Source organism: Thunnus maccoyii, chromosome 12, assembly GCF_910596095.1.
Source record: "Thunnus maccoyii chromosome 12, fThuMac1.1, whole genome shotgun sequence".
NCBI classification, from domain to species: Eukaryota; Metazoa; Chordata; class Actinopteri; order Scombriformes; family Scombridae; genus Thunnus; species Thunnus maccoyii.
Genome location: NC_056544.1, coordinates 31998300 through 32019315, shown reverse-complemented (window position 1 = coordinate 32019315; position 21016 = coordinate 31998300). Strand labels below are relative to the sequence as shown.

The 21016-nt window shown below is 37.6% G+C and overlaps 1 protein-coding gene across 1 annotated transcript; it reads left to right on the top strand.

Moving 5' to 3' along the window:
- Positions 1-13534: 13534 nt before the first annotated feature.
- On the top strand, positions 13535-16525 carry LOC121908835. The gene is made up of 4 exons (XM_042429144.1): positions 13535-13556; positions 14136-14428; positions 15666-15708; positions 15826-16525. The coding sequence occupies exons 1-4, from the start codon at positions 13535-13537 to the stop codon at positions 16170-16172; spliced, it is 705 nt and encodes a 234-aa protein (XP_042285078.1). The 3' UTR covers positions 16173-16525.
- The last annotated feature ends 4491 nt before the right edge of the window (positions 16526-21016 follow it).

The window sequence follows — 21016 nt, the reverse complement described above, 5'->3', positions numbered from 1 at the left end:
AATAATAAAGTGTATTTTTCCTCTGTATAATTTCACTGATCACTGTATCTTGATCAAAACTTTATAACTTTATGATACACAGGATTTGAGTTTTTGTCTAAGACATATATATATATTAACTCATATTTCTCTCCACAAGCTATTTGGACTCTTAGGGAGAGATGAACCACTAGGGCCCCTGGCACTCACCCTTCCCGTTTAGTGATGTACAGGGACAGCTGTAGGATCTATAGTCCATTCTGCTAAGGGAATTTAGCTCATCCTATTCAGTCAGTTGTTAACAGGGGGTAATGAAGTTTAATTATGTAAAATGGTGTAATTCTTGTAACTTTGTGTAACATTAATCATGTCATGTTTTTTGTAATATGTACATATTTTTTATTGTCACGCCCTTTGTAAAATGTTCACTTTGAAAAAATGAAGACTGTGATAATTAGTCATGTGATTCAGACCTGTCAGTACTCAGCAGTTGTGCTGAGCGAACCTGAAGAAGCTACAGGCGAAACGTGTTGTTCGCTCCTAATAAAGTCACAGTAAAGTCATCTCAGTGTGTGGTGGGTAATTTTGATTTTCACCTTATATGTTCCTGCGACCGACTGAAAATACTGGTTGTGCATGGGGAGTTCTGTCCTTACAAATATATCAGTATACACTGTCCCCTGCTGGGATCAGTGATGTCACAGTGATGTCATTAAGGGAGGAGGGGCTTCCTCTACAGATGGGAGAAGCCCAGCTGTCCCCATCAGAAAGTAAGCAGACTTCAGAAAGTTGACTTTGAGGATTACTGAGCTGTTTATCTTTGAACATGTTGCTTTTAGTGCCAGCTCTGCTCCTCTGTATATTCACTGGTAAGTCACATTTTAATTAATCTCTTGGACTTAAATTAAATGAGAAGAACATTCATATCTGATAATGTAATTAAAGCAGCTACATAGTTACTGAAGCACAGAACAAGAAGCCCAAGAAAATGTACATTTGTTCACTAACTTCTGGATTTAAATATTTTCTTATAGGTGTCAGCTGTGAACTCACTGCAGTCAAGAATGAAGAGAACAGTTTGGAGGGCAGCACTGTTACTCTGTCCTATAGATACCCAGAACTATCATCTAGTAATTATTTCTTCTGGTATCGACAATATCCAGGAAAACCACCAGAGATCCTTATCTTACACTCGGCTTCTGGAAAAGTAACAAATCCAATCTCTGGACTGGAGATTACAGTGGAAGACAAACAAATCCATCTGCAGATCTCCTCTGCTGCAGTGACAGACTCTGCTCTGTACTACTGTGCTGTGAGGCCCACAGTGACAGCAAACCCACAGTCTCTGTACAAAAACACAAGCTGACACACTGACAAGCTGCTGGAAGCCTTTTTTCCACACTGTTGTACTGAACTTTTTACCTCCACTAGAGGGCCACATTATCAAGTAGGCGGTGCACTACTTCTGCACTGTGTTCAACCATTCTGTCAATAATAACTGCTGCTGTGAAGAGAACAATTCTCAGACTGAATGTTGAACATCAGATAGTTTCTCCTGTTGATTTAAACCTTGTTGTAGAGATGGAACATTGGCTGTGGATTATTCTCGCTGCTCTTTTCTTTGGTAAGACAGAAAGCAGAATGTGTTTCCTTTCTCAACAGTTTTTAACACAGAACTGAGCTATAAGTGCTTTTAATGTCCATCATAACGGAAATAGGTCATTTCTGCCTCCATGTATATTTTTTTAGAAAAAAAGATGTGGTTCAGTCTGACAGTCAGCAATGATTAAAAAACAGACTATTCTAGATGTGTCAGTGTCTGCTAGGTAACTCTTTAAAGCTGCTGATTGTTCTCCTTTAATCAATCGTCTTTATTGATTCATCTCTTCCTCTGCATGTTCTGTTCTTCCCCAGAGTGTAAAGGACAAGACAGTGTGAACCAGCCAACAGGAGATGTCATTGCTGCTGAAGGAGACACAGTTACACTTGCTTGTACATTTAAGACCAGTGACACAAGTCCATACTTATTCTGGTACAAACAAGAAGTAAATGATTCCCCAAAGTATGTTTTGCGACGTTTGTCTGGAGGAGGAGATAATGCTGCAGAGTTCCAGAAAAACAGATTTGATGCTACATTGAACAAAACATCAGTTCCTCTGAATATCCAGAAGCTGCAGCTGTCTGACTCTGCTGTGTACTACTGTGCTCTGTGGCCCACAGTGACAGGAAACACCAAAACTCTGTACAAAAACCTTTGGAGCAAAGACAACAGAATACTCCACAACATCCACTAGAGGGAGTCACACACTGTTAAACTTCAGTGGTTTCTTATCAAACAGTCTTCTTGTAGTGGTGATAAAAAAACAGAAAATGAAACACTAGAGATAAAGCATGTATTATTTATATAAACAATACCTCATCATAATCAAATTAAACAGCAAATCATCTGATATCTAATAAAGTTCAAATTCAACTCTGTGGATCAACTATTTTTGTGAGACACTCTTACATTTCCATAACTGCCCAAATGTGAAACAATTTTAAAAATGTGACCAATATATTTAAGTAGAATTTTCAGTATATGAATTACATGGTTATCATATATATAATAGTTTCTAAATACATTAACTGGTATATTGAACTCCACTATTGACAGATCACACACTTTAAATCTGCACCCCCACATCACCAGCCGAGCTTTTAGATCCTCCACCGAGGGCTTTCTAAGTACCTCATACACATTTTAAGACCCGGGGAGATCACACTAAGATTTGGAATAGTCTTCCAACAAACTGAAGGTTCTTGGATACTGTAGACTCTTTTAAAAAGCAGCTAAAAACCCATTTGTTCAGACAGGCATTTGGATAGTATGTGCTATTTTATATCTTAATTTATCTATTTTATCTGCTCTCCTTGTGTATTTTATCTGGTGTCTTTTGTTTTTATTTATTCGGATTGCACTTGATTTTATTTCTTTGACTGTGAAGCACTTTGTGACTGGTGTTTGTGAAAGGTGCTATATAAATAAACTTTGCTTGCTTATTTTAAATCAAGCATCTCCATGAACCAGTTCACATCACACTCAGCTCTTTCATTCTTACCTTTATAAAAGAAGTTTATCTGTTCTCTCAGGCTGTGATTTCTTGTGGTGTACCACAAGGTTCAATCCTAGGTCCTCTCACTTTTGATTAATGTTTTTTTTTTTGTTTTTTTTTTAAACATGGCACCAATTTCCATTGTTTTTCTGATCATATGAGATTATATATTCCATTAAAGTCCAGTCATTATGGCAGCTGGTTTATTACGTTAAGTGCTGGTGAGATCCTGTAACTTGCCCCTCAAATCCTGTTGATCAAGTGAAATATAATCTTGCTAAACTGTCCATTGAGATTAAACATTCTTCTCATAGTCTGGGTATAATGTTTGATTTTCATACAAAATACTTAATTTATTATTTAATACAATAAATCAAATGAAAATAGTATGGCCAAAAATATTAGCACCCTTAACTTAATGTTTTGTAGGACAGCCTTTGGAGGCGATAACTGCAGTCAAGTGCTTTCTGTAACTCTGAATAAGGTTTCTATTCTTCTCCACTAGTAGTTCAGACTCTTCTTGAGAAAACCACTTCAGTTCTTCAGGTTTGATGGGTGTCATCTCCCAACTGCAAGTTTCATCTCTTTCCACAGATGTTCAATGGGATTCAGATCAGGACTCATAGAAGGCCACTTCAGAACAGTCCGACGTTTTCTTCTCATCCACTCTTGGGTGCTTTGATATGTATGTTTGGGGTCATTATCCTGCTTGAAGACCCATGACCTACGACTAAGAAATAGCTTTCTGACACTGGGCTGTATGTTTCGCTCCAAAATGCCTTGATGGTCTTCTGTTTTCATTGTGCTGCACTGCACAATGTAAAGTCATCTCAGTGTGTGGTGGGTAATTTTGATTTTCACCTTATATGTTCCTGCGACCAACTGAAAATACTGGCTGTGCATGGGGAGTTCTGTCCTTACAAATATATCAGTATACACTGTCCCCTGCTTGGATGATGTCACAGTGATGTCATTAAGGGAGGAGGGGCTTCCTCTACAGATGGGGGAAGCCCAGCTGTCCCCATCAGAAAGTAAGCAGACTTCAGTAAGTTGACTTTGAGGATTACTGAGCTATTTATCTTTGAACATGTTGCTTTTAGTGCCAGCTCTGCTCCTCTGTATATTCACTGGTAAGTCACATTTTAATTAATCTCTTGGAGTTAAATTAAATGAGAAGAACATTCATATCTGACAATGTAATTAAAACAGCTACTTAGTTACTGGAGCACAGAACAAGAAGCCCAAGAAAATGTAAATTTGTTCACTAACTTCTGGATTTAAATATTTTCATGTAGGTGTCAGCTGTGAACTCACTGCAGTCAAGAATGAAGAGAACAGTTTGGAGGGCAGCACTGTTACTCTGTCCTATAAATACCCAGAACTTTACCCTGGTGATTATTTCTTCTGGTATCGACAATATCCAGGAAAACCACCAGAGATCCTCATCTCGCACTCACATTCTGGAAAAGTAACAAATCCAAAACCTGGACTGGAGATTACAGTGGAGGACAAACAAATCCATTTGCAGATCTCCTCTGCTGCAGTGACAGACTCTGCTCTGTACGACTGTGCTGTGAGTCCCACAGTGACAGGAAACCCACAGTCTCTGTACAAAAACCTGACAGCTCCTCATTGAACATTTACGTGCTTCAACTACTCTTTGTGTTGAACTTCACTGCCATCAAGTGGACAGAGAGTGCACTTACATGTGCACCAGTATCCTGGTTGTGATGGTGTTTTTAGAGATTCCCATTTAGTATTGCACAAGTAAACATCGTATCCTGGTTTTAGAAACCTGGAAATGTTACCTGAAGTAAAACTAGGAAAGTGTAGCATGTAAACATCTGTTCCAGATTTGTTAATTTGTAATTATTTGTTAAATATATGTCACAGATATGTCACAATTAAAAACAAATCATTATATAATGAGGACTGGATGGTGAAAGGCATTTGGTCGGTGATTCACTTAGTTGATAGTAGTGGCTGTGTCATGTCATATGAAAACTTCTGCCTTAGATATGATTTAACTGGCAACTGTAACATATTTAAAGCTACAACTAAAGCCATCCCCAACTCCATAATATGCTAAATTAAAGGAATTTTATCAAATTCTACTCCCATCACCCCCTGTCTCCCACAACTTTCAGTTGGAGGCTGCAACTTTAATGAAGTCAAAATTCCAAACAAAACAATTACAAATATGTTTAACAGCATCTCATACCCTATCGTATCGTGTCTTACAGAAACTCAATTTTGCAAATCTATTTGCAAGGCATTATATCAACATGTTACAAACTAAATATCTAAAATTTCCCATAACTCCCAAGGCAAAAGAAATGCACTTCAAAATTTTAAATGGAGTGTATCCATCCAGTTTCTTCTGCACTCTTCTGACCAGCCATCACCTTGCTCCCATTCTACCAAGCCACAACTCAGTTCGGGTTATGTTGCAGAGTGAGAGTGTGTGAGTTTGGGCCCACAGTACATTGTTGATATACACATTAAAGATGTTGGCATTTGTGATATTAAAACCTAATTAGAGGTAACAGATGAAAATTTAAAAAAAGACCTGATGGATATTAGAGAAACTAATATTTATTTTGTCTTTATTAATATTGGGTATTATTTCTATTTGGATTCACTTTATTAGTGATCTAAAGTGGTTTTGTTTTGTGTACCTTTTTGCATTCAAAGTCTACTTGTTGTGTCATAGTTCATCATAGGTAATTCATATTTTGGTAATAACTGTTAAAAAGGGTAGGAAAAATTAACACACAAGATTAAAAAACTAATAGGAGGCATATACACTTAACACCATTCCTTGATTTTATTGGAGGCACCGTCAACTGTTTTTTAGTAAAAATTTATCATGAAAATGTGGCTTAAAACTGAATAAAAGACAGTTTCTGTTGAACAACCACAACGCTGATGTATTATCTTGTATGTGTGTAAGTTACTCTTTGGTAGACGCCATTGTAGCAGACAAACATTACGCTGACTCATGCATCTTGTGCACTATACTCTTTCGTAGAGGGATATGAAACCATTGACAGGCAACCAAATGAAACGGTCCGTTACCTTGATTAAAATTACAGATCTCTCAGTTTGAAAATGTTGGAAACATTTGGGATAATGTAAGTACACAACTCAACAAAATATATAGCATAGGTCTAGTTGTTTTTAGACATTTTAATGCAGAATAGTTATATAGCTTTAAATATGAAACTGTAACCTAGGTCCCGTCCACAGTACTCATAGCAGATTCACATCATACTCTATAGCCACATGGGACGGGTGTTACATTCACATTTAAGAAGCTGCAACCATCAAATATTTGGCATTTCTGCTGAAAAACTGTAGAACAGAACATCTCCTGCTGCTTCCATGACACAGAAATATAATAAACATAATCAGTAACAAGTTTTAGTTCAGGCAAGCTGTTCTTTTTCATGCACACAGAAAGACATTTTCTGACATTTTAAACAGTTGGAGCGAGTGTTTGGCCTGAGATAACTGTCAGGAGCTCCAAGTAAATATGATGAGTTTGTCAGGAGGCTGATGGATCTCAGTGTTCAACTCAAACTTAACAGAATTGAAAGCCGTGTTAAACTGTGATGAAGTTCATGATGTCATTGATGGTTCAACAACCTATAGAGGTGATTTCCTGGCCCCGCCCACTGAGGTTCAACTCAACCAATGAGATTATTTCTGTCTCCAGAGCAGAAATGTTTGAGGAAGTAAAATCCCAATCAGCTTGATGCTGAGGAGAAGGGCTATGCAGCAGAGAGGCTGTTTAGTTTCTTCATTCTACTGCAGTGGAAGAACATTGATCATCTGCTGTCTGTTTGGTTTCAACAACTCCAAAGACATGTTGCTTTACCTCTTTATACTTTTATCTCACTTTATAGGTGAGTGTTAGAACAGAGATGAAAGTCTCATTTTACCTGATGTATTAACCAGATATCTGTTTTTCATGGCTGGATGATTTTGTGGAAGTAAATTCACAAACAGAAAGAACATGTTGGGTTTTTAATACATTTAAAAATGATGAAAGGTGACAGTAAAAGTCAAGAACCTCTGTTGAGTCTCTTTTAAAATCTCTTGCAGACTAACTGACATGAATGACTCATTTTGCAGCCATGGGTTCCATGAACAGCATAAAGCCAGAAAATCCTGAAGAACGTGTTGCAGAGGGAGGAAACATCAACCTGACCTGTAAATATGAGGGTTCTATCTACAATATCCAGTGGTACCGACAATACCAGAGATCCAGACCAGAGTTCCTGCTCTACATCACAGAGGAGGGATTGATTCATCCAACTGTTTCTGAATTCTCAGCTCACATTGACAAAACAGAGACGCGTGTTGATCTGCAGATCTCCTCTGCTGCAGTGACAGACTCTGCTCTGTACTACTGTGCTGTGAGGCCCACAGTGACAGGAAACCCACAGTCTCTGTACAAAAACACAAGCTGACACACTGTCAAGCTGCTGGAAGCCTTTTTTCCACACTGTTGTACTGAACTTTTTACCTCCACTAGAGGGCCACATTATCAAGTAGGCGGTGCACTACTTCTGCACTGTGTTCAACCATTCTGTCAATAATAACTGCTGCTGTGAAGAGAACAATTCTCAGACTGAATGTTGAACATCAGATAGTTTCTCCTGTTGATTTAAACCTTGTTGTAGAGATGGAACATTGGCTGTGGATTATTCTTGCTGCTCTTTTCTTTGGTAAGACAGAAAGCAGAATGTGTTTCCTTTCTCAAGTGTTTTTAACACAGAACTGAACTATAAGTGCTTTTAATGTCCATCATAGAGGGAACAGGTAATTTCTGCTGCCATTTATAACTTTTTTAGAAAAAAAGATGTAGTTCAGTCTGACAGACAGCAGTCAGTAGATAACAGACTATTCTAGATGTCTCAGTGTCTGCTAGGTAACTCTTTAAAGCTGCTGATTGTTCTCCTTTAATCAATCATCTTTATTGATTCATCTCTTCCTCTGCATGTTGTGTTCTTCCCCAGAGTGTAAAGGACAAGACAGCGTGACCCAGCCAACAGGAGATGTCATTGCTGCTGAAGGAGACACAGTTACACTTGGCTGTACATTTAAGACCAGTGGAAATCGCCCTTTGTTCTGGTACAAACAAGAAGTAAATGATTTTCCAAAGTATGTTTTGCTACGTTTGTCTGGAGGAGGAGATAATGCTGCAGAGTTCCAGAAAAACAGATTTGATGCTACATTGAACAAAACATCAGTTCCTCTGAAGATCCAGAAGCTGCAGCTGTCTGACTCTGCTGTGTACTACTGTGCTCTGCAGCCCACAGTGACAGGAAACACCAAAACTCTGTACAAAAACCTTTGGAGCAAAGACAACAGAATACTCCACAACATCCACTAGAGGGAGTCACACACTGTTAAACTTCAGTGGTTTCTTATCAAACAGTCTTCTTGTAGTGGTGATAAAAAAACAGAAAATGAAACACTAGAGATAAAGCATGTATTAGTTATATAAACAATACCTCATCATAATCAAATTAAACAGCAAATCATCTGATATCTAATAAAGTTCAAATTCAACTCTGTGGATCAACTATTTTTGTGAGACACTCTTACATTTCCATAACTGCCCAAATGTGAAACAATTTTAAAAATGTGACCAATATATTTAAGTAGAATTTTCAGTATATGAATTACATGGTTATCATATATATAATAGTTTCTAAATACATTAACTGGTATATTGAACTCCACTATTGACAGATCACACACTTTAAATCTGCACCCCCACATCACCAGCCGAGTTTTTAGATCCTCCACCGAGGGCTTTCTAAGTACCTCATACACATTTTAAGACCCGGGGAGATCACGCTAAGCTTTGGAATAGTTTTCCAACAAACTGAAGGTTCTTGGATACTGTAGACTCTTTTAAAAAGCAGCTAAAACCCATTTGTTCAGACAGGCATTTGGATAGTATGTGCTATTTTATATCTTAATTTATCTATTTTATCTGCTCTCCTTGTGTATTTTATCTGGTGTCTTTTGTTTTTATTTATTCGGATTGCACTTGATTTTATTTCTTTGACTGTGAAGCACTTTGTGACTGGTGTTTGTGAAAGGTGCTATATAAATAAACTTTGCTTGCTTATTTTAAATCAAGCATCTCCATGAACCAGTTCACATCACACTCAGCTCTCTCATTCTTACCTTTATAAAAGAAGTTTATCTGTTCTCTCAGGCTGTGATTTCTTGTGGTGTACCACAAGGTTCAATCCTAGGTCCTCTCACTTTTGATTAATGTTTTTTTTTTTGTTTTTTTTTTAAACATGGCACCAATTTCCATTGTTTTTCTGATCATATGAGATTATATATTCCATTAAAGTCCAGTCATTATGGCAGCTGGTTTATTACGTTAAGTGCTGGTAAGATCCTGTAACTTGCCCCTCAAATCCTGTTGATCAAGTGAAATATAATCTTGCTAAACTGTCCATTGAGATTAAGCATTCTTCTCATAGTCTGGGTATAATGTTTGATTTTCATACAAAATACTTAATTTATTATTTAATACAATAAATCAAATGAAAATGTCATGGCCAAAAATATTACTACCCTTAACTTAATGTTTTGTTTGACAGCCTTTGGAGGCGATAACTGCAGTCAAGTGCTTTCTGTAACTCTGAATAAGGTTTCTATTCTTCTCCACTGGTAGTTCAGACTCTTCTTGAGAAAACCACTTCAGTTCTTCAGGTTTGATGGGTGTCATCTCCCAACTGCAAGTTTCATCTCTTTCCACAGATGTTCAATGGGATTCAGATCAGGACTCATTGAAGGCCACTTCAGAACAGTCCAACGTTTTCTTCTCATCCACTCTTGGGTGCTTTGATATGTATGTTTGGGGTCATTATCCTGCTCGAAGACCCATGACCTACGACTAAGAAATAGCTTTCTGACACTGGGCTGTATGTTTCGCTCCAAAATGCCTTGATGGTCTTCTGTTTTCATTGTGCTGCACTGCACAATGTAAAGTCATCTCAGTGTGTGGTGGGTAATTTTGATTTTCACCTTATATGTTCCTGCGACCGACTGAAAATACTGGCTGTGCATGGGGAGTTCTGTCCTTACAAATATATCAGTATACACTGTCCCCTGCTTGGATGATGTCACAGTGATGTCATTAAGGGAGGAGGGGCTTCCTCTACAGATGGGGGAAGCCCAGCTGTCCCCATCAGAAAGTAAGCAGACTTCAGTAAGTTGACTTTGAGGATTACTGAGCTGTTTATCTTTGAACATGTTGCTTTTAGTGCCAGCTCTGCTCCTCTGTATATTCACTGGTAAGTCACATTTTAATTAATCTCTTGGAGTTAAATTAAATGAGAAGAACATTCATATCTGACAATGTAATTAAAACAGCTACATAGTCACTGAAGCACAGAACAAGAAGCCCAAGAAAATGTAAATTTGTTCACTAACTTCTGGATTTAAATATTTTTATGTAGGTGTCAGCTGTGAACTCACTGCAGTCAAGAATGAAGAGAACAGTTTGGAGGGCAGCACTGTTACTCTGTCCTATAAATACCCAGAACTTTACCCTGGTGATTATTTCTTCTGGTATCGACAATATCCAGGAAAACCACCAGAGATCCTCATCTCACACTCAGATTCTGGAAAAGTAACAAATCCAAAACCTGGACTGGAGATTACAGTGGAGGGCAAACAAATCCATCTGCAGATCTCCTCTGCTGCAGTGACAGACTCTGCTCTGTACTACTGTGCTGTGAGGCCCACAGTGACAGGAAACCCACAGTCTCTGTACAAAAACCTGACAGCTCCTCAATGAACATTTACACACTTCAACTACTCTTTGTGTTGAACTTCACTGCCGTCAAGTGGACAGAGAGTGCACTTACATGTGCACCAGTATCCTGGTTGTGATGGTGTTTTTAGAGATTCCCATTTAGTTCTGCACAAGTAAACATCATATCCTGGTTTTAGAAACCTTGAAATGTTACCTGAAGTAAAACTAGGAAAGTGTAGCATGTAAACATCTGTTCCAGATTTGTTAATTTGTAATTATTTGTTAAATATATGTCACAGATATGTCACAATTAAAAACAAATCATTATATAATGAGGACTGGATGGTGAAAGGCATTTGGTCGGTGATTCACTTAGTTGATAGTAGTGGCTGTGTCATGTCATATGAAAACTTCTGCCTTAGATATGATTTAACTGGCAACTGTAACATATTTAAAGCTACAACTAAAGCCACCCTCAACTCCATAATATGCTAAATTAAAGGAATTTTATCAAATTCTACTCCCATCACCCCCTGTCTCCCACAACTTTCAGTTGGAGGCTGCAACTTTAATGAAGTCAAAATTCCAAACAAAGCAATTACAAATATGTTTAACAGCATCTCATACCCTATCGTATTGTATCTTACAGAAACTCAATTTTGCAAATCTATTTGCAAGGCATTATATCAACATGTTACAAACTAAATATCTAAAATTTCCCATAACTCCCAAGGCAAAAGAAATGCACTTCAAAATTTTAAATGGAGTGTATCCATCCAGTTTCTTCTGCACTCCTCTGACCACCCATCACCTTGCTCCCATTCTCCCAAGCCACAACTCAGTTCAGGTTATGTTGCAGAGTGAGAGTGTGTGAGAGTTTGGGCCCACAGTACATTGTTGATATACACATTAAAGATGTTGGCATTTGTGATATTAGAACCTAATTAGAGGTAACAGATGAAAATTTAAAAAAAGACCTGATGGATATTAGAGAAACTAATATTTATTTTGTCTTTATTAATATTGGGTATTATTTCTATTTGGATTCACTTTATTAGTGATCTAAAGTGGTTTTGTTTTGTGTACCTTTTTGCATTTAAATTCTACTTGTTGTGTCATAGTTCATCATAGGTAATTCATATTTTGGTATTAACTGTTAAAAAGGGTAGGAAAAATTAACACACAAGATTAAAAAACTAATAGGAGGCATATACACTTAACACCATTCCTTGATTTTATTGGAGGAACCGTCAGCTGTTTTTTAGTAAAAATTTATCATGAAAATGTGGCTTAAAACTGAATAAAAGACAGTTTCTGTTGAACAACCACAACGCTGATGTATTATCTTATATGTGTGTAAGTTACTCTTTGGTAGACGCCATTGTAGCAGACAAACATTACGCTGACTCATGCATCTTGTGCACTATACTCTTTCGTAGAGGGATATGAAACCATTGACAGGCAACCAAATGAAACGGTCCATTACCTTGATTAAAATTACAGATCTCTCAGTTTGAAAATGTTGGAAACATTTGGGATAATGTAAGTAAACAACTCAACAAAATATATAACATAGGTCTAGTTGTTTTTAGACATTTTAATGCAGAATAGTTACATATTATAGCTTTAAATATGAAACTATAACCTAGGTCCCGTCCATAGTAGCAGATTCACATCATACTCTATAGCCACATGGGACGGGTGTTACATTCACATTTAAGAAGCTGCAACCATCAAATATTTGGCATTTCTGCTGAAAAACTGTAGAACAGAACATCTCCTGCTGCTTCCATGACACAGAAATATAACAAACATAATCAGTAACAAGTTTTAGTTCAGGCAAGCTGTTCTTTTTCATGCACACAGAAAGACATTTTCTGACATTTTAAACAGTTGGAGCGAGTGTTTGGCCTGAGATAACTGTCAGGAGCTCCAAGTAAATATGATGAGTTTGTCAGGAGGCTGATGGATCTCAGTGTTCAACTCAAACTTAACAGAACTGAAATCCATGGTAAACTGTGATGAAGTTCATGATGTCATTGATGGTTCAACAACCTATGAAGGTGATTTCCTGGTCCCGCCCACTGAGGTTCAACTCAACCAATGAGATTCTTTCTGTCTGCAGAGCACAAATGTTTGAGGAAGTAAAATCCCAATCAGCTTGATGCTGAGGAGAAGGGCTGTGCAGCAGAGAGGCTGTTTAGTTTCTTCATTCTACTGCAGTGGAAGAACATTGATCATCTGCTGTTTGTTTGGTTTCAACAACTCCAAAGACATGTTGCTTTACCTCTTTATACTTTTATCTCACTTTATAGGTGAGTGTTAGAGCAGAGATGAAAGTCTCATTTTACCTGATGTATTAACCAGATATCTGTTTTTCATAATTGGATGATTTTGTGGAAGTAAATTCACAAACAAACCTGCTGATTGTTCTCCTTTAATCAATCATCTTTATTGATTCATCTCTTCCTCTGCATGTTCTGTTCTTCCCCAGAGTGTAAAGGACAAGACAGCGTGACCCAGCCAACAGGAGATGTCATTGCTACTGAAGGAGACACAGTTTCACTTGGTTGTACATTTAAGACCAGTGGAAGTACCACTTTGTTCTGGTACAAACAGGATGGAAACAACAGCCCTAAATTCATCCTGAGCCGAGTTAACCTGGATGAAGGGAACACACCAGATGAGTTTAAAGAAAGATTTTCATCTACACTGGATTCCAAATCAGTTCCTCTGAAGATCCAGAAGCTGCAGCTGTCTGACTCTGCTGTGTACTACTGTGCTCTGCAGCCCACAGTGACAGGAAACACCAAAACTCTGTACAAAAACCTTTGGAGCAAAGACAACAGAATACTCCACAACATCCACTAGAGGGAGTCACACACTGTTACTTCAGTGGTTTCTTATCAAACAGTCTAGATTCTTTTCCCTCATGAGACACAGTTGTGATGAAGAGTTTTACAAATGAATGTCATTTGACATATGAGTCTCCTCCTACTGACTGCAGAGGTGGCTGCATGGCAGAGAGCTGTTTGATTCCAGCTGTGAACATCAGACCAAACACAACTCACAAAACCACTCAACACTTATTCAAACTCAACATTCACTTACAGCGTTTCACTTGTGTAACCATGGAAACACTGGCTGTCATTTTACTGTTTTCAGCTCTTGTAGGTACGTATGTTTTTGTCATTGTGTGATATTTTCCAAATGATGGATATTTGACTCTGGAACAGAACTTTAATACAACATGTTTCCTTCACTAGGTAACACCTTGGAAGATGATATTACTGCCAGCAGTGCTGAAGTGTTTTCATCAGAGGGCAGTAGTGTTACTCTGTCCTGTAAGTATTCAGGTACTGCTTATAGTCTTCAGTGGTATCGACAAGATCCTGGATCAGCTCCTCAGTTCCTTCTCCTGATCTATGAATCAACATCTACTGTGGTGAATGCAGAACCTCCACACCCTCGACTGACTGTTAAACTGAATAAGAGGAAAAATCAAGTTGATCTGCAGATCTCCTCTGCTGCACTGGCAGACACAGCTCTCTACTACTGTGCTCTAGACACACAGTGATAGAAAGTGTAGAAGAGGCTGTACAAAAACCTGAACACAGATATCTGACTACTCTTCAAAGAGGAGGAAAGTGGTATTCAAACCACAGCTTCATATCAGATGGATTCTGCTAATTCCTGTTTTATCTGAGTCACTGTGGTTACAGCTGCTAATGAAACACTGTGGGAGGATTCACATGAGCAGCAAATCCACATCAATGACAAACCAGCTGGATGATGCTTCAAACACAAGACACCATCAAACATAATAAATGGACACTGAAAACACTGAAAAACAAACTCTTATTAAAAATTCAAGGTATCAGATTAGAATGACATCATATGTAACTGATTCATGGAAATAAATGTTTTGTCTACTAAACAGATTTAAATGATGTATATAAATGACACTTTAGAGGAGTTTTCCATTCAACACCATGAAACCAAATCACAGCAGAAGTCCAGCAATGAAACAAACAACAACAGATCTATTCCAAACACTGAGGGAGTGTTTGCTGTATCGTATAACACTGAGGCCTCTAGTTTCACGGTGGGAAACTGTTTTAACAGAATCTCCCCTTTGTGCTGGTCCAGCACTGCTTTTTCCACACAGTCCTCCTGAACAACAGAACGTCTCCTGCTGCTTCCATGACACAGAAATATAACGCACATAATCAGTAACAAGTTTTAGTTCAGGCAAGCTGTTCTTTTTCGTGCACACAGAAAGACATTTTCTGACATTATAAATAGTTGGAGCGAGTGTTTGGCCTGAGATAACTGTCAGGAGCTCCAAGTAAATATGATGAGTTTGTCAGGAGGCTGATGGATCTCAGTGTTCAACTCAAACTTAACAGAACTGAAAGCCGTGTTAAACTGTGATGAAGTTCATGATGTTATTGGTGGTTCAACAACCTACAGAGGTGATTTCCTGGCCCCGCCCACTGAGGTTCAACTCAACCAATGAGATTATTTCTGTCTGCAGAGCACAAATGTTTGAGGAAGTAAAATCCCAATCAGCTTGATGCTGAGGAGAAGGGCTGTGCAGCAGAGAGGCTGTTTAGTTTCTTCATTCTACTGCAGTGGAAGAACATTGATCATCTGCTGTCTGTTTGGTTTCAACAACTCCAAAGACATGTTGCTTTACCTCTTTATACTTTTATCTCACTTTATAGGTGAGTGTTAGAACAGAGATGAAAGTCTCATTTTACCTGATGTATTAACCAGATATCTGTTTTTCATAGCTGGATGATTTTGTGGAAGTAAATTCACAAACAGAAAGAACATGTTGGGTTTTTAATGTATTTAAAAATGATGAAAGGTGACAGTAAAAGTCAAGAACCTCTGTTAAGTCTCTTTTAAAATCTCTTGCAGACTAACTGACATGAATGACTCATTTTGCAGCCGTGGGTTCCATGAACAGCATAAAGCCAGAAAATACTGAAGAACGTGTTGCAGAGGGAGGAAACATCAACCTGACCTGTAAATATGAGGGTTCTATCTACAATATCCAGTGGTACCGACAATACCAGAGATCCAGACCAGAGTTCCTGCTCTACATCACAGAGGACGGATCGATTCATCCAACTGTTTCTGATTTCTCAGCTCACATTAACAAAACAGAGAAACGTGTTGATCTGCAGATCTCCTCTGCTGCAGTGACAGACTCTGCTCTGTACTACTGTGCAGTGAGTCCCACAGTGACAGGAAACCCACAGTCTCTGTACAAAAACCTGACAGCTCCTCAATGAACATTTACACACTTCAACTACTCTTTGTGTTGAACTTCACTGCCATCAAGTGGACAGAGAGTGCACTTACATGTGCACCAGTATCCTGGTTGTGATGGTGTTTTTAGAGATTCCCATTTAGTATTGCACAAGTAAACATCGTATCCTGGTTTTAGAAACCTTGAAATGTTACCTGAAGTAAAACTAGTGAAGTGTAGCATGTAAACATCTGTTCCAGATTTGTTAATATTCTCTGTTGGTAGAGAAATTAGGCTGGGATGTTGAGGAATTAGGACACAACTGGACACACATGATCAGAAATCAGTATCCCGTTAGAATCATGTATACAGGGATATGTATAACCAGTTTTCTAATGTTCCATGTAACCGTCATATCCTGAATATGATCAAAAGCCGGATAAGACTCAGAACTGAATACTAATGTGTGATTAGATACAGCTTCAGTTCACACAGGTGTTTCTCACTGGTGTTGTACTGTAATGAGACACTGATCCAACCACAGCCGACAACCTGGTGGAATCAGGTTATAATTGGAAAATAAATTATATCAGACATTAATTTTAAAGTTCAAGTTTTAACTCCTTTAACTGACATAGTCAGCTTTCACAATGTAAAAAGATTATGCAAAAATGATAAGTCTTCTATCTAATTTCTAATTTTAAGAGACTCGTTAGCACAATATACCATTTTGGACATCTTTTTTGGACAGGTATGCCTGTTTTTTGCTGATCCAGCTAATTAAAATACCCGACAAATGAAAGCATTTAATTTAAAATCATAAAAAATACTATATTACCATGAAGCAGTCCTGCTCACTGCTTTGTAACATTTTCCACAACGGTTAAAAACTATGAACTAGTCTTTGCTATACACCGCTTTCAATTGTTCACTTCTGATGCTGGGTCAAATAAAACTAAAGTAGCTCAGTTATAAAGCAATATTTCAAGTAACGGCCACCCAAAACAGTTTGAGTGACAAACATATGGTCAAGCGTGGTCCTGCATCAAGTACAGGTGTGCCGCTCCTGAGCAAATCACCAGTGTCTGGCCCACTTGGCCAGTAGATCAGAGTTTTACTGGCCCTTCTATATTTTCCTTTCTATATTTTCTTTAACTCTTTTTTCAATTTGGTGAGTTATTCATTCTATACATAATACGTACAACAGTTAACTTCCCATTAAATTTGGTTGTTTTCCTTCAGTTGTGGATACGTAATGTTGATATATTACACAAATATGCAAAATATAAAATCAGGCACATAATTGGTAGATGAATGATGTATATATGTAGGTTTCTCCATGTTTAGTGTAAAGTCAGAGAGTATGGAATACATAGAGAGAAGAGAAAAGATATTCATGATAATAACATTTCAGCGAGTATTGATGACCTTGATAATAAAGATCTGCAGAAATATACTCGTTAAGATAGAACAGTGAGAGAAAGAACATGATGGCATTTGTTTGTATGAAACAGAAACTAAGAGCATCTATCTCCACAGTAAATCATCTATTGAGTGTTATTAATCATCTGTGTTATGTTTTTTTATTTGTGCTTTAAAACCACCACAAAACAATCAGAAAATAAGGTTTTATTTCTCTTATTCACTGGGGGTACAGTGCGGGGTGCGGGCCCGCCCATAAAAACTAAATACCAGTAACTTTCCTCTGCTTGTTAGCCATGAGGCTAGCTAGTGTAACGGTTTATCAGTGGCGTGGACGATAGTTAATGAGTTAACATGATTATGTACTCATTCTGCATAACTAACATAATGGTAAAAATACCTGGGCTTCACATTTCAGTACATGTTCATACAGTTACAGTGGAAACTCATCTGTCACCGGAGAGATTCTACTGGTAGTTGATCTAAAACGTTTAAGGCTGAGACACAGCACCATTTCAGGGTTACTGATCCTTTTAGCTAATGATGGATCATCACATAACAAAACAGCTGGCCAGGGCTGATAATATTAGATTATTAGGTGTAAAAACACTAGAAATAAACATGTGAACTAAACTTTGTGGCAAGTAAATGTCAGTGAAAACTACATTTTGAATCTCTTGACATGAGGTTGGAAATGCTTTTCTGTGGCTTTGTGAAGATGAAAATGAAACAGTCATTAGTGATAGGCTATTGTAACTAAACACAATAACTTAATCAAAACTAAGCTTAGTCCAATACCCATTATAAGAAGAACCCTTTGCTCACTAGCCAATTATAATTAACAACAGTAATAATTATTCCACTCAAGTTTACTGTTACAGTTGCTGTTAGTTGTGTTTTTAATAATAATAAAGTGTATTTTTCCTCTGTATAATTTCACTGATCACTGTATCTTGATCAGAACTTTATAACTTTATGATACACAGGATTTGAGTTTTTGTCTGAGACATATATATATATATATATATATATATATATATATATATATATATATATATATATATATATATATATATATATATATATATATATTAACTCATATTTCTCTCCACAAGCTATTTGGACTCTTAGGGAGAGATGAACCACTAGGGCCCCTGGCACTCACCCTTCCCATTTAGTGATGTACAGGGACAGCTGTAGGATCTATAGTCCATTCTGCTAAGGGAATTTAGCCCATCCTATTCAGTCAGTTGTTAACAGGGGGTAATGAAGTTTAATAATGTAAAATGGTGTAATTCTTGTAACTTTGTGTAACATTAATCATGTCATATTTTTGGTAATATGTACATATTTTTATTGTCATGCCCTTTGTAAAATGTTCACTTTGAAAAAATGAAGACTGTGATAATTAGTCATGTGACTCAGTTGTATTTATCACACCTGTCAGTACTCAGCAGTTGTGCTGAGCGAACTTGAAGAAGCTACAAGCGAAACGTGTTGTTCGCTCCTAATAAAGTCACAGTAAAGTCATCTTAGTGTGTGGTGGGTAATTTTGATTTTCACCTTATATGTTCCTGCGACCGACTGAAAATACTGGCTGTGCATGGGGAGTTCTGTCCTTACAAATATATCAGTATACACTGTCCCCTGCTGGGATCAGTGATGTCACAGTGATGTCATTAAAGGAGGAGGGGCTTCCTCTACAGATGGGAGAAGCCCAGCTGTCCCCATCAGAAAGTAAGCAGACTTCAGTAAGTTGACTTTGAGGATTACTGAGCTGTTTATCTTTGAACATGTTGCTTTTAGTGCCAGCTCTGCTCCTCTGTATATTCACTGGTAAGTCACATTTTAATTAATCTCTTGGAGTTAAATTAAATGAGAAGAACATTCATATCTGATAATGTAATTAAAGCAGCTACATAGTTTCTGAAGCACAGAACAAGAAGCCCAAGAAAATGTACATTTGTTCACTAACTTCTGGATTTAAATATTTTCTTATAGGTGTCAGCTGTGAACTCACTGCAGTCAAGAATGAAGAGAACAGTTTGGAGGGCAGCACTGTTACTCTGTCCTATAATTACCCAGAACTTAACCCTCGTGATTATTTCTCCTGGTATCGACAATATCCAGGAAAACCACCAGAGATCCTCATCTCGCACTCACATTCTGGAAAAGTAACAAATCCAAAACCTGGACTGGAGATTACAGTGGGGGACAAACAAATCCATTTGCAGATCTCCTCTGCTGCAGTGACAGACTCTGCTCTGTACTACTGTGCTGTGAGGCCCACAGTGACAGCAAACCCACAGTCTCTGTACAAAAACCTGACAGCTCCTCAATGAACATTTACACACTTCAACTACTCTTTGTGTTGAACTTCACTGCCGTCAAGTGGACAGAGAGTGCACTTACATGTGCACCAGTATCCTGGTTGTGATGGTGTTTTTAGAGATTCCCATTTAGTATTGCACAAGAAAACATCATATCCTGGTTTTAGAAACCTTGAAATGTTACCTGAAGTAAAACTAGGAAAGTGTAGCATGTAAACATCTGTTCCAGATTTGTTAATTTGTAATTATTTGTTAAATATATGTCACAGATATGTCACAATTAAAAACAAATCATTATATAATGAGGACTGGATGGTGAAAGGCATTTGGTCGGTGATTCACTTAGTTGATAGTAGTGGCTGTGTCATGTCATATGAAAACTTCTGCCTTAGATATGATTTAACTGGCAACTGTAACATATTTAAAGCTACAACTAAAGCCATCCCCAACTCCATTATATGCTAAATTAAAGGAATTTTATCAAATTCTACTCCCATCACCCCCTGTCTCCCACAACTTTCAGTTGGAGGCTGCGACTTTAATGAAGTCAAAATTCCAAACAAAACAACAACAAATATGTTTAACAGCATCTCATACCCTATCGTATCGTATCTTACAGAAACTCAATTTTGCAAATCTATTTGCAAGGCATTATATCAACATGTTACAAACTAAATATCTAAAATTTCCCATAACTCCCAAGGCAAAAGAAATGCACTTCAAAATTTTAAATGGAGTGTATCCATCCAGTTTCTTCTGCACTCTTCTGACCAGCCATCACCTTGCTCCCATTCTCCCAAGCCACAACTCAGTTCGGGTTATGTTGCAGAGTGAGAGTGTGTGAGTTTGGGCCCACAGTACATTGTTGATATACACATTAAAGATGTTGGCATTTGTGATATTAGAACCTAATTAGAGGTAACAGATGAAAATTTAAAAAAAGACCTGATGGATATTAGAGAAACTAATATTTATTTTGTCTTTATTAATGTTGGGTATTATTTCTATTTGGATTCACTTTATTAGTCATCTAAAGTGGTTTTGTTTTGTGTACCTTTTTGCATTTAAAGTCTACTTGTTGTGTCATAGTTCATCATAGGTAATTCATATTTTGGTATTAACTGTTAAAAAGGGT

Coding starts and splice junctions, on each gene's coding strand:
- LOC121908835 (XM_042429144.1), top strand. CDS start 13,535: ATGAAGGGAACACACCAGATGA. Junction 13,557..14,135: donor GAAGGGAACACACCAGATGA/GTTTAAAGAAAG, acceptor TTCCTTCACTAG/GTAACACCTTGGAAGATGAT. Junction 14,429..15,665: donor ACACAGCTCTCTACTACTGT/GCTCTAGACACA, acceptor TGTTTTTCATAG/CTGGATGATTTTGTGGAAGT.